This window comes from Rhipicephalus sanguineus, chromosome 8 (genome assembly GCF_013339695.2).
Source record: "Rhipicephalus sanguineus isolate Rsan-2018 chromosome 8, BIME_Rsan_1.4, whole genome shotgun sequence".
Lineage (NCBI taxonomy): Eukaryota > Metazoa > Arthropoda > Arachnida > Ixodida > Ixodidae > Rhipicephalus > Rhipicephalus sanguineus.
In genome coordinates, this window is record NC_051183.1 from 9,786,891 (window position 1) to 9,801,234 (window position 14,344).

The window sequence follows — 14,344 nt, forward strand, 5'->3', positions numbered from 1 at the left end:
GTGTCAGTTTCGGTTTCAAAAACGACAAGCCTCCGAGTGCAACTATCACCACCTAGCGGGTGCAGCCCTCGATCACGTCAGCACACAGAACTGTTACGCACTTCCACGCGGTTCGCGAGCAGCCGCCGAGAAGTAGGCTGCTGGAGTGAACGTGGCAAAAAAAATGGCGGCTATGACGTCATAACTTGTTGCAGCGTGGTCACGTGAAGGAAGTAGGGCGGTCACCAAGGGTCACCTTTGAGGGTGTCAATAGCGCGAGAGTGTCGATCGTTCACGCAAAGATCAAAATTCATTTAAAATACCTCCCAAGCTATATTCGCTGTTGATATTTTGCAGATGATATTACGCATGTTCACGCGAATCGATCACGCAGGCTATCTCAGCCCCGAAATTATGTGTCAGTACCCCTTTAACACATGTAATATTGCATGGCGGAAGCATAGAATCGCGCCAGGCATCAAAGCATGTGAATTGCGCAAAGAGTGGGTGTTTTAAAGGCCCACTCAATACAAAGCGATCAGACATATTTAATCATCAACTGCAAAGGCATCAACAAAGTAAGCAGCTGCGTAGGTTCACGTGTTGCCTTACGGACGCATAGTGGGCCCTTCACTGATTCGCAAAAGGAAGAATTATGGCGTAGTGGGCACTTGACTGTACCTGCAGTAGGCATTCTAGGATAGTTTGAAACGTCCAATGTTACGAGCACAGTCGTCCGTTTCCTTACGGCACAGTTGAGGCATGCATCGCGAACCAAAGCCAGGCTAGCAATTGAGAAGGCGGTGCGTACGGGGTCCGATTACACTACTGCGTTCTACTCTTGAAGGCCTCCTCCATTTTTTTACCCTCTCCGAGCGTGTTGCACAACCTGAACTAAGGAGCATATTAAGAAGCCATTTTGCTGTGGCATGGCACCTAAATATTCTATTAAACCTTGCATGTTCTTCTGCCGTAGAAACTACACCACAAATACCTTGCACTAGTTGACATAGCAATTTTCTTTTTTTGCTTCTGTTACTTGATGCAGTGTGTTGATTCTCATCAGAGTTTTGACTAAGCGCCAGTGGGGCCCACTTCCGGGGCGATATTCTGGACACTCAAATTTCACAATGGCGACATTTTAGGTGAATCGTAGAGGCTGTGGCAGCCCTGTGGGCCAATCAGAGTTGTCACTGAAATGGCAAATTTGGCATGTCCAGAAGAGCGCTCCTGCTCGCTTCTGAATTCCCGAAAATCTGTAAGCTACCTTCTAAATAAACGTTTATTTTCTCTCTCTGTCTAGAAAATGTTCCAACTGCTAACTTAATAACTGTTAGGGTTTTAGGTCCCCAAGACCATGATATGGTATTGAGACATGCCGTAATGGTGGGCTCTGGAAATTTCGACCACCTGGGTGCCCCTAAATCTAAGCAAACGAGCCTCTAGCATTTCACCTCTATCAAAATGCAGCCACTGCAGCCGGGATTCGATCCCACAACCTTCGGGTCAGCGGTCAAGCACCATAACCACTAGACCACCGTAGTGGGTTGCCAACTGCCAACTTGAAAGCCCTACAGTTTGCATCTTTAAAACTGAAATCTGTAGTGCTTTACAGACAGTATTCACCCTATTTAGCAAAGGCTGGTGCCATTACAGAATGTGTCCCCATGTTTTTTACAGAATATATACTTCACATGCACTCCTTCATAAGCTACATTGGCACCAATGGCAGTAGTTCGGGGAAAGATGGAAGCTTGAAGGGCTGAAAAATTCGTGAACACGGGGTATCGCTGGAGCTGACACTTCGACAAGCGGGCTTGTTTTTTTTTTTTTTTTCTGAAGACAAGTCCGAAGCCGCTTTTTGAAATGTCAGCTCCAGCGACACCCAGTGTTGAACTTTTCATCCCATTAGTAGCACCACTGATGTTCTGTGGCTGCTATTTTCAGGGCTGTGGTTTTCATAGCTTTCTAGCTTCAGATCTGCGATACCTCCGGTGGATCATATTTTTTTTGCCACAACAGTACACAACAAGTGTTCTTCCTTCGTATCTAAGACACTGTTTTTTGGTCGCTTCTCGCTTTCGTGTAACGAAGCAAGACATATGGCTGGTAGCTAAAGAACTACAAAAAATTGTGTGCAGTACGATTTTCTTTTTCTTTCACAAGCAGCCACAGAAGACAAAAACTGCATTTTTCGAGACACGTGACTGACTGTTCACTGGAATAAACTGACGAAAGCAGAGGTTCACGAACTTGCAGCTCAAACTTCAACCTTGCCGACACTGGTATCGAGAGTCTGTCACGCCGTTGGCTTTCTGCACACACAAGATGACAAATGGTGGTCACACAATATTTTTTTCCCCCCGCCACGGGGAAGTGCTTCAAGGCGCAGCACGACAAAGAAAGGGATTTTCTGTTACGAAAAAAGGTTGTGGAATGTGTGAGGTTTTTTTTTTTGTTTGTTCGTCGTGCCTGGCAGTGTCCTGGAATGTTTGCAGCAGCAGACTAGCTCACGGGGAAGTTGCTTGCTGGGCGAGTCGGGACATTGCGCTTACAAAAATAGGCCAGCGCAGAACAAGGTGCACTCATCAATGGAACTTGCTCGGGATCTGTCTGGATTAAGCAGCACTGCCGTCACCCACTGCTCATAAATAAGGGCTCTTATGTGTTAAACGCGGTCAATCCTTCACATTCTCATAAATCGTATATACAAAAAGTTAAGCAGACAAAGACACAGAGGACAGTTAGTCTGATCGAGCCCAAGCTTGAGCAGAAATAAAGAAAAACCCGCAGTGCTGCGAAATTCCAACTGGACCTTCATTATGGAAAGAGTAAACCTGAGCTGGAAGTCCAGCATTTGTCGTGCCCCATTCATCTCCACCTTCTGCGCTGTCCTATTTCCATGCACAGCTCACAGGGAAAGCGGCTCGGCTGGGTCGCTAGTGCCGGCTGCGCGACTACACGTTGCTGGCTCGGTCCCGACGCCAATGGTGAAGCGCACGCGCGATTCGCTGCTTGGCGTGGGCAGCGGGCGGGGCCTCTGTCGCGGCGACCACACCTCCAGGCGACCGCCCTCGGGCGGCGACAGGGGCGCGCCCGAGCTGCTCGCCGAGCTCGCGTACGCCTGGTCGCTCGAGCTGTCGTTCGATGCCGTCGAGGACTTCCGCCGCCCGAAAGGCGACAGCGGGCACCGCGTCGCATCCAAACTGAGCTGTTGCCTGTGGCTGTGCAGGCTGAGCGATGAGACGCTGGCTGCTGCCTGCTCGTTAGCGGCGGCGCAGACGGGGTACAGCGGGACGTCCTCGGGGGCTCCTCCCGCGGTGCCCAGTCGCGGATGCGTGCGCGGCGCCATGCGCACATCAAAACCGGCGCCGGGTGCCGCGAGTAGTGCAGCCGCGTTGAAGAGAAGCAGCTCGGTGCCGCGCCGCAGGCACGGGGGTCGCCGTGGAGCGGACGACGAAGACGACACGTTGGTGGCCGACGTGCCAGCCAGCAGGGGTGTCATCATCGACGCTTGGTCGTCATCGTCTCCGCGGGGCAGGTTTGGCGCCGAGCGCGACCACCGCTTGTTGGCGTCGACCAGCAGGTGCTTCCGGGCACGAGGGCTCTGTCGCTCCCTCTGGTGCACGGAACTGGGCCCCCACGTCTTGCCCTTGAGACCCCCGTCTGGAGGCACTGCACAAACAGCCACTCATTCATGAGACACTGTTGCAGCATGAAATGCTCCGGCTCAACAAACTTCTAATAAGGCCAAACATGTTACCAATGCATCCTTAAGCCTTGCATCTCAAACAGCTCCAGAAGGAATGCTACGTGCAGTTCACTACACTCACAAGTTTCAAATGTAATAAACCTTCCTGCATTCAGGGTGCTGTATGACAATTTTAAGCTATACACCCGAGCCCATGTATTTTGTCTAGGGGACCATGTTAACGCAGTGCCATTAATGAGGCTGATGTAGCGAGCAAAGAAAAGGGCAGAAGTGCACAGACGCAAGCCCTGCTGGCTAACACAGGAAGGTACTTACATGCATAGGCCCTCAACCGCGGCAAGCTTGGTGAAGCGGGGGGGCTCTCAGGGCTGGCAGGCATCCGCAGGGACCGGAAATCATGTGTTGGTGTGTGCTGCACTGTGATGTTGTGCCGGAAATCTGCAGCCGGAAGGGGCTCAAAGTTAGCACACGTTTCCCATATCCCTGACAGAAGCACTCGCATTCCTTGCAGCTGTGCACAGGTTCAAAACAAAGTCCCAGGCATTAAAGAGTTCAGTATTTGTGTGTACATGAGCAGAACCAAGATATGATTATGAGGCATGCCGTAATGGGAACTCCAGATTAATTTTGACCACCTGGGATGCAGCTGTACATAAGCACAATGGTACAAGTTTCATTCCTGCTAAGCTACCTCCATTGAAGTAGCTTAGCAGAGCAATACCACAGCTAAATTTCTTCAGAGCGACAAGACAGCATTTACACATTATAACTGTGCCTCTTGCCTTGTAACCATATGCTAAGCACATGCAGGGCTCTCCCCTCAAGGGGCAGCACTGATCTTGCTGGTTATCAGTCCAGCTAACTTAAGGTACAATCTGCTACTGTGAGGTGCAGCATGCTAATGTACAACCAGCTATGCTTCTGCTCAAGATGGTGTGTTTTTAATTTTTTTTTCCTCAGCACACGTGTTGATAACCTCCTTCTAGATAGTGCATTACCTCTGTTGCAAAACATGCATTCCAGTAGGCAATAACAGTGGCCCACATATGCACTACAACTACAAGCACAACTTGTCGCAACTCGGTGCTGCCCGATTGTTTCGTGTCCCATCCGTGTCCAAGTTCAAAGGAACGGATGCTTAAAGAGATAAGTCGTTAAACAGGGAATGCCGCTGGAGCCAACATTTCGGCAGGGGGCAATTGTTTTTGTCAGGCTGCACAAGCATTGCTTGTTTGACTTCTCATATCTTGTTTGCATGCGTATCTCTTGTACCAGTCTGGACAACACAGACGTTCACACAGACTGAGAATTTAGGCAGTCAACAATAGTTGATCTCCCATTGGCTCTGGCTATACTCCAAGCGCAAATACTCTCTGTTTATCACTTGTTGCTTTAGTCTATCTGTCTTGTCCTATCATCTGCAAGTTTTCCCCATCTTGTCTGCATTGTTATCCTCGTTCGGTCTAGTGGTTATGGTGCTCAATTGCTGATCCGAAGGTCGCGGCATTTCGATGGAGCCGTAATGCCAGAGACACGTGTACAGTGCTCGTCAAATGAAACCCGAACAGCGGCAAGCCTTCGCATGGTATAGTGCGCGCCGTCCAGTTATCACCATTGACAGGCGCGCGCATCCGATTTGACCGCATTGCACATATGCGCGCCTGCCCATGGTGATAACTGGACGGCGCGCACTATACCACTGCGAAGGCTTGCCGGTGTTCAGGTTTCATTTGACGATCACTGTACTTAAATTTAGGTGCACGTTAAAGAACCCCGGGTGGTCGAAACTTTTGGAGCCTTCCACTAAGGCGTCCCTCATAATCACATTGTAGTTTTGGGACGTCAAACCCCAACAATTATTAACCCATGTAGTTTAGAAGAACTTGTGTGTGTCTATGGTTGTTACGTGTGTGTCAGGTCTGTCTGTAAATGCGTCAAATTTAGACAGCGTTACTTCAAGGCACTCTATATTCTATTGCAACAAAAATAATGTCATAATACCTTGATATGTGGGCTCTATAGTAAGAAATCTTAATTAAATTGCAATTAAATATACATTTATTCACAAGTTACTTCCGCTCTGTTCTTGCTTAAGTAGTATCAAGCTTCAGGCTGGAAGTATGGTGCACATTTGTTCTCTGTTACGGTCATTTCGAGCAAAGAAAAATTATACTTTTGACGCTGCTCACGGAAAGCGGCATGTTGAACGACTCGAACATGGTAGTGCCTTCAACAAAGTCGTCATATGCCACGGTACACTGCAAAATTAAGTTAAATGAAGACACATTTATTACGCAGGAGATTCAATTTATCCACCCCTCACTGTGTTGTGCCCTTTTATAGCCACTAGTCTACACAAATGACAAGAACAAGTGGTGCACACAATTGTGTACAAATCGTCCCAAAGGGTTAAGAAGTTGGGCCTTCTTGGGGTTCATACCGGAAGGCATGCTGATCTGGGCGCCCGCTTTGAGCAGCCGCAGGCGCGACTTGCGAAAGTGGCCGCCCCGTTTGCGGGGTGTCGGGGGTGCGTGCTCCTGCTGGGCCAGGATCATGACGTTGAGCTCGCGTTCCAGCAGACTGATCTCGCGTTCGGCCAGCTCCTGTTCCCGCTGGCGCAGCAGGGCCTCCTGCAGCTTCTGCTGCACAAAGGCACGGTGCAGCTCTTCCTCTCGGCACCGCAGCTCCTTCTCCCGGCACCGCACCTGTGTTTAGTTTGCACGGTCGTGTAATTATAATGCTCAGTTTGATTTAATTTTGATTCACAGTTAAACCCTTCAAAAGAGGCACTGATGCAAGAGATAGTCGAGTATAAGAGAGGCTATTGTGCCTGCAGTGAAATAGGGGTTGATCAGAAAATGAGAACGTGGTACTCATAAGAGACACCCCATATAAGGGATAAAGTGCTCCCCAATGCGTGCCTCTTAGAAAGGTGTTCAACTGTATTAGAGTTTTTTTTTTGTACATCAACAGAAATCGAAGCAAAAGGCCACACAGCCTGATGGAGGCTTTTGTTTCTCTGGAATACAGTTCGGCACGCAGACATAATCCAAGTATGCAAAGAGCATTTATACAAGACGTGACGAAAAGGAATCTGTTAACAATGTAAGTGTCCTTATTGATATAAAGAACAATGAGGTAATATTAACCCTCAAAGAAGAAAATAAAAAAGCGAGTCAGCAGAGAGGTAATCACGACAATAAGAAGAAACAATGTACACTCAAAATGAACTAAAACACACTGAACACGAGCAAGAATGGAGACAAAACAAATGGATGTTTTAATCAACACTAATACTGTAATTAGTTATATTCAATGCAGCTTTCAAGAACGTTTTCAGTCTTCATGCAAACAATGTGGCAATGTCAGAAACAAAACTGCTAGCCGGCCTAGTTGGAACGAATTCATCTTTTAGCCACTTTGCGCGAAACAAACAAGGATGAAAAAAAGAGCACACACTGACAAGCGCAACCTAACAACTGGATTATTTTTGAAAAAATATCTCAAGTACCCAACAAGATCCGCGCAATCTCGTCAGAGAACACATCACTCACGCATATAACAATCACGTGATTACAAAGCCTCGCCGCGCGTCCAGAGCAACAGGATATGTCAAATGCACATCAAGCAAACAACTTAGAAGAAAACGTCATTAAAGGTATGATGACAGGAGCGAAATCTTTTTATCTAACAAAGCAATAGAAGGATGGCTGATGCACTTTTCTTTTAGTCTGTGTGTGCTCTTTTCTTCGTCCTTGTCTGTTTCGCGAAAAGTGGCTAAAAGATGGATGTCCGAAAGTCGGAGATTTCAAAGTGTTTTGCATATTTTGGCCCACACCGGCTCAACGAAATTTCCTGAAACTTGGTACACTGAGCCTCAGGCCCCTTCCAAGGACCATGTATTTCATTTTTACTGGTTAAGAGCTAAGCGGGCCCTAATAGATCCCGTCAAAACTTATGACGTCATCGTGGCAAATTGGTGCAGGAACTTCAAGGTGGCGTCGTCACCGTGTGTTTTTGTTTTTTCCGAGTTTTCTCGCTTACTGGGCATCTTCTCTAGGCCAAGAGTTGTGCTTTTCATACTGTAAAAGGGTAATTTAGTAATATGAGGAAAATGGCATTTCTCTTAATGTCTCTTTTAAAGATTTTCTGGCTACGAAAACAAACTGCTCAGAAATATCCGAGATTCCACAGTTGAATGCACGCAGGAAGAACAGCAACGCAGATGAACTCGTACCTCGTCAAAGAGATGTGCAATCTCATGTCGCCAGTCCTCCTGGAGTGTGTGGAATGATTCGTGTGGTGTGCTCATGAACGGCGACCGCGTTATCTTGTCCAGTTCAGTCAGGATAGCCGAGAACGACGGGCGTTCGTGGGGGTCCGAGTTCCAACAGGCTGCAGATAGACAAAAAACAATGGCCATGCATTCCTCCGAGAAATGCCTCTGGCATCTCCAGGTGCTTTCCCGTTCGAGTTGGCAACCAAGAAGGTTTAAAAAGAACTGCTGAAGTGGAAATCATGTCCTGAAAGTGAAGCCATCCTAGGAGGAGCACGATAAACTTCACCGGATAGTCTTTGCATCATTGTTTTACTGTTTTCACACAAAGCCTCAATGTCCTGGCAAATTACATTGGAGATTACACATTGATCTATTAGTTTCATCTAGAACTACAATCTGTTATTTTGTAATTAACATAGCATTACATTAACGGTAAACCTCCAAAGGTGTCGTGATTACTTTAAGTTTAATTACAGGGGCATCCATAATAATGAAAACTTATTTGCATCAGAAGCAACATACAAGATCCTGGAGACTAGTGGAAAAAGCTGCAGATCAACAACTAGATTTTCACGTCTCGTGTCGTGAGACATAAAAAGATTTTAGCTGAATAGTCTTTCTGCACACTCTTGCAGATGGTTTCAGTTCACAGAGAGACATTAAATTTTGTGACAAAACATGCCTCATAGTTTTGCACAAAACAAACTGACTATGTATTTGAGTATGCTATCTGAGGTGTGCACCTGAATCCATGTAGAGGCAGTTTCTCATAGAACACAAAGTTCAGCTTCACAGACTACATTTTTTTTGGTCCTGACTGATTTACAAGAGCACATTGTCAGCTATACCAAGAATGCTCAGCTTTTCCTGGAACTTGAACTAAAAATGTGGTGTCTGCTGCTGAGATGTTCACCAGGAAGCAGCAGGTAAGGTCTGCTGGAATCTGTACATAAAACTACCAGTCACTAGATTTATGGCGTTTCTAAATAATTGCTTCACAAGGAACCAGTGCCTACACTGGTACTACAGGCTTAATAAAGCAGTGCAATCTAGTCTTACCAAGAAGTGAATATGCAGTACCCACTTAGACCATCACAGTGCATGAACTTTTCTGACAACTAGTTTGGTATTGCAAACCGAGCATGATTTAAGAAGAAAAAGGCTATTAAGCTAACATTAAGTGACATAGCACACACAGAATGTACCAAATAAAGAAGACATCACAAATACAGGGTAGGCTGAAACTGGGGAAAAGTATAATCCTTTAAAATGGCAAACCAAGCTTTCATACGGATGGGTTCCGAGAACTTATCACATGAAACTGACAGCACATCTGCACATATGGCCACTCTCATTAGGGCACGCCAATGAAATGAGCCCTCGAGCTCCTGTTCCAAGAAGTGGACACAGCCATGAGCGAGTCATTTTCCCGCTGCACATACACATTATATGGAATTATGTACCTGTATTACTCATGTGTGCCGTGTTTAATAATACACTTACACCCCTGTGAACGTATGTGTACCCACCCCTTATGCAATGGGCTTTTTAAAGTAATAAAATGAAATTTCAAGGGCCTGATCAACCTGGATCACCTCACACTTGAAATGAATGTGAGCCGTCCACGAATGCAACGATTGCTAAGTCACTACATCCAATGCCATGTGTAGCTGTGTGAACAGACAACAACTACGTGTTATGTCTTCGTTCAGGCTGCTAAGGCACTTAGGTATAAACCTGTCCACACAGGAGGCAAGCAAGACATTGGAAAAGACGTGGCACCTTGCATGAGCTGCGAGAAGGGTGCCGGACAGGTGGACGGGATGGGCAGCGTCAGTTTGTTGACGGCTACGCCGTAGGCGACGGCCAAGGCGTCGATGCCCTTGTACGGCGTCTCGCCCGTCAGCAGCTCCCAGAGGAGCACGCCGTAGCTCCAGACGTCGCTGGCACGCGAGAAGGTGGACGACTTGATAACCTCGGGCGCCATCCAGGCGTAGGTGCCGGCAGTGGACATGCGCGTGGTGCCTGTGACTTGGCGAGCGAGGCCGAAATCGGTGATCTTGAGGGTCTTGCGGCTGCGCTCGGCGTACGGCTCGCTGAGCAGCACGTTGCTGGACTTGAGGTCGCGGTGAATGAGCGACGCCTCGACGTGCAAGTAGTGCATGCCGCGCGCGATCTGCACGGCCCAGTCGACGAGCACTTCGGGCGGCACCCGGCGGCCCGCCAGCACGCGGTTTAGCGGTCCGCCGCGGGCGTACTCCATGACGAGGCACAGGTTGGGCGGCTCGAGGCACACGCCCAGCAGGGAGACCACGTTCGGGTGCGCTAGGCGCCAGAAGAGCTGCGCCTCCTGGCGCACGCTCTGCGCCGCGGCGCCCACGTCCTCGTCGGGGTCCTGGCGGGCCGCCTTGACGGCCACCTCCTGGCCCCGCCACAGGCCGCGGTACACCTTGCCGAAGCCGCCCACGCCGATCACCTCCTCAAGCTCGAGCTCGCTGAACGCGATCTCGCGCGGACGCGGCTCGAGGGCCTGCACGAAGTTGCAGGGGAAGATGCCCACCCGATCGCCGATCTTGCCCGTCCACCAGCCGTCGTCTCCCGAGATGCGCGCATCCTTGGACAGCACCTCCACCGTCTGGCCCCGGCGCAGCGACAGCTCGTCGTCGCCCGACGCCTCGTAGTCGTAGGCGGCCGTCCACAGCTCGGGGCCATTGCGCTTCGAGGCCATCGGCGCCACTACACCGATGGTGGCATCGCCCAGGGGTCCCAGCCCGGGGTACAGTTATTTACATAGCATTAGGGTTACTGTCACGAACACGCGAGCACAGACGGCACCCCGACGCTGCCACGATGCCGCCTTTGCCGGCCGCATACGTTGCGCATACTGGACACACCGCGGGCACAAGAGAAGCCGTCAACGACGCCGAGTCTCCGCTGACAGGATCCGAGCACTGGCGTCAGCCTGATGCGCCGCCATTCTTCCCAAGCTTCGAGAGAAGCCCAGCTGTGCCTCACCGCGGCGCCAGTGTCGCTTGTCACTCTCGTAGACGCAAAGGAAGCCTAGTGGGACGTGCGAGGGCGGTGCGACAAAATTCAAATGACGCTGATCATGCACTTTACATTTTCGCAGCAGTTCGCTAACAGAAAAAAAAAAAAGTTACGAAAACACAGATACTGCTACAAAATAATTCCTCACGCCCCAAATGTGCTACAACGCCTACGGGTCGCTCGCGAAACAGCTGACCATTGTTGGCTATACTTGCGCGCGATTTTCAAACAAGATATCCTTGGAAAGGCGTGCAAGAACGCTCACGTTTACAGAGTGCACTTTGAACACCGTAAGCGTTGTGCAGGGTTAATATAAGCCAGTCACCAGTGACGCAGGCAGAGATGTTTTTTATTGGGTGAGAGCTAGGCAGGGGTAGAGAGAGAGAGAATAAACGTTTATTTTGAGCAAGCGCGCTGTGCGCCCAAGGTGGGCGGCCTCCTTATTCCAGGTAGCCGCGGGCCTTCGCCATCTCTCGTGCCCGTTGAACCAGGCTTCGCTGATTCTTCAGGTCTGGGTCCGATAACTTGGCCTCCCACTGCTCTTCGGTCAGTGTAGCGGTGCTAGGGTTTTGTTTGCATCCCCATAGGAGTGTCCGGGACATCACAGTACTTGCAGACGTACGAGTGCTCAGTCGGTGAGATACGGTGAAGTAATATACCGTGAACGTAAGTGTTTGTTTGCAGCTTCCTGAGGGTTACTGCCTCTTCCCTAGTTAGGCTGGGGTGAGCTGGCGGATAAGTTCTTCGGCCTAGCCTGTAGTGCTGTAAGATGTCGCTGTACTTTTTGGGTACATCATCTTTCCTCCTAAGTGAGTCCTGTGGGAAGGCCCGGTGAACATGAGCTCGGGCGGAAGCGTCGGCTGCCTCATTTCCCATCAGGGACTCGTGACCCGGAGTCCAAACGATGTACGTTTCTGGTAGGTTCTTCTTTGCTGTAGCTGCGAGTATTTGTAGGCTTGCCTGGAAATTCTTCCTTTCTGAAAATTTCGACAAGCTGCTTGTGAATCGGTTAGTATGATTGCTTCCTCAGCACAGGTTGAGATGGCCAGGGCTATGGCTGTTTCTTCAGCCGTATCGATTTCCGTAGTTAAGATGCTTCTTTTCCTTTACTGTCGACTACGCTCACGGCATGGGCTGAGATTCCTGATTATTTTGCTGCATCAGTGTATCTTGTGTCCGGATTTCGGCCGTAGTCTTGTCGCAGTTTCTCTATTCTGGATTTTCTTCTTCCTAGATGGCAGGTAGGATGCATATTTCGTGGGATGCGGCTTAGCGAGATGTACTGTCGAATTGTTGCTGGGATAGGCCTTTTCTCATCACATTGTTGTATGGCTTCAGGATAGCCTAATCTTCGAAGTGTAGCCCGTCCTGTTTCAGTAAGTCTAAGTCGCTCGAGTTGGTTTACTTTGTGTGCTTCCACGAGCTCCTCCCAGGTGTTGTGGAGACCTAAGCGTATTATTCGCTGTGTGGAAGCACGTTCAGAGATCCCTATGGCAGTCTTGATGGCCTTTCGTATGAGGGTATTCAGTTTTTCAATTTCTGCATTCTTGAGGTCTAAATGAGGGGTCCCGCCCCGCCACGGTGGTCTAGTGGTTATGGCGCTCGACTGCTGACCCGAAGGTCGCGGGATCGAATTCCGGCCGCGGCGGCTGCATTTTCGATGGAGGCGAAAATGTCTGAAGCCCGTGTACTTAGATTTAGGTGCACGTTAAAGAACCCCAGGTGGTCGAAATTTCCGGAGCCCTCCACTACGGCGTCTCTCATCATCATATCGTGGTTTTGGGACGTTAAACCCCAGATATTATTAAATGAGGGGTCCCATAAGTAATTCTACTAATGATGAGCGCTTGGATGATTTTGACTGTGTCAAGCAAGTCGGCAGGGGGTAGGCAGAAATTTTTTTCGGGGAGGGCACCTCCGTGATCTGAAGTGGGGGCAGGGCAGGCAGATGTGGTTGAGTGTCATTTTGTGCTGTGTATGCCATGGCAAAAAAAAAAGGGGGGGGGGGGGGGGGCGGGCACGGACACGCGAGGCCAAAATTTTTATCTCAGTTCCCCTTTAATAGATCACGTCACGCAACCAGTAATGGTGGTCGACAAAAAAAAAAAAAAAAAAAAAAAAAAACATGATCGATTTTCATTCTCATACGTCGTCGAAGCGCAAGTCATGATTGTCTCAATTCTTCGAGAGGAGATACTGTAATTGGCGCTCGCTGGAGAAAAAACTCGCTTAGAAAAACTTGTTAATCACAATGCACGAACGAGTTTTTCTCATCACTGAGTACGTAATGTATTAATAATAGAGGAAGACTTGCTACGAAACATTTTAGCGTGACTGCTGCACTTAAAACACCAAATTAGAACCTAAACAAAGCTGTTGTCGAAGAGCCGCAGTCAATGCCGGTCTATTTGCAGTGTGCACTACCGGAGGAAGTCAACACGCGCTCATGCGGCGTTTCCAGCCTGACGCCAGTGACTGCCAGATGTTCACTTGACACAGGTCAAGGTCGAACAATGTTCAGTGCAAGAACGGAAACGCTATTGGTATTTCTGTGAGAGCTCCGCCCACTTGAAATATCGAAATCCTTTCTTAGAATCTGAAGCAGAGAGCCTGGAATTTTAGCGAAAGCCTTAGATGCCCCTTCAAACACGAAATTTGACCGTCGGTGGCGTCAACACTCCGGATGCAAAAAAATAATGTCATATGGTGATAATGTCACCATATCACGTCACAGATCGCAAAATTTTTGTGTCATCATGACGTCACATAACGTGATGACGTCATATCGCATGACATCGTTGCTTGGTCAAAGGTGGGCCGATCACGGAGGCAGCTAGTGCAAAACCAGGTGAGGTGCCGAAAGCTTGCAATGCCTCCGATCCTGGAGCCAGTGCAAGACCACGTTAGATACAGAAAGCTTTCGGAGGGAGAAAAAGATGGCGCGCGCACCTTCGAGTAGTCCCACACTCTATGAAAAAATCGAGTATTTGGGGAGTATTGCTGCCACACAACAATAATCGCCATCCACCTCGCGTACTTTCCTCGCGTTATTACCGGTCCCGGCACTTCCCGGTCACGAACGGCGCGCGCGTTATCAGCGTGACATATAGCATTCTTGATAGGAAAGTGACGAGAGCCGGACTTTCAAGAAAGGAAACGCGAGCAAGCCAGATGACGATTATCGTTGTGAGGCAGAAATACTCCCCAAATACTCGATTTTTTCTTAGAGTGTAGGCGAACGCTAGGGGCCATGTGAGTTTCTATTATTTCTTTAGGAAGGGGTGTGGGAATCTACACTCCCATATGTCATGTGCCTGCACGTGTTT

General features: G+C 49.0%; 2 protein-coding genes across 2 annotated transcripts in view; one reads left to right on the forward strand and one right to left on the reverse strand.

Annotated features, from left to right (window-relative positions):
- The window catches only part of LOC119401312 (proteasome subunit alpha type-1), a 258,901-nt gene that overhangs the window by 230,777 nt on the left and 13,780 nt on the right, over positions 1 to 14,344 (forward strand). The gene's annotated exons all lie outside the window — the stretch shown is intronic.
- Positions 2,111 to 11,052, reverse strand: LOC119401311 (mitogen-activated protein kinase kinase kinase 9). Its single transcript, XM_037668006.2, has 5 exons — positions 9,753 to 11,052; positions 7,929 to 8,086; positions 6,132 to 6,396; positions 4,007 to 4,129; positions 2,111 to 3,654 (listed from the first exon to the last, which is right to left on the reverse strand). Exons 1-5 carry the CDS (start codon positions 10,696 to 10,698, stop codon positions 2,891 to 2,893), a joined length of 2,256 nt encoding a protein of 751 aa, XP_037523934.1. The 5' UTR covers positions 10,699 to 11,052; the 3' UTR covers positions 2,111 to 2,890.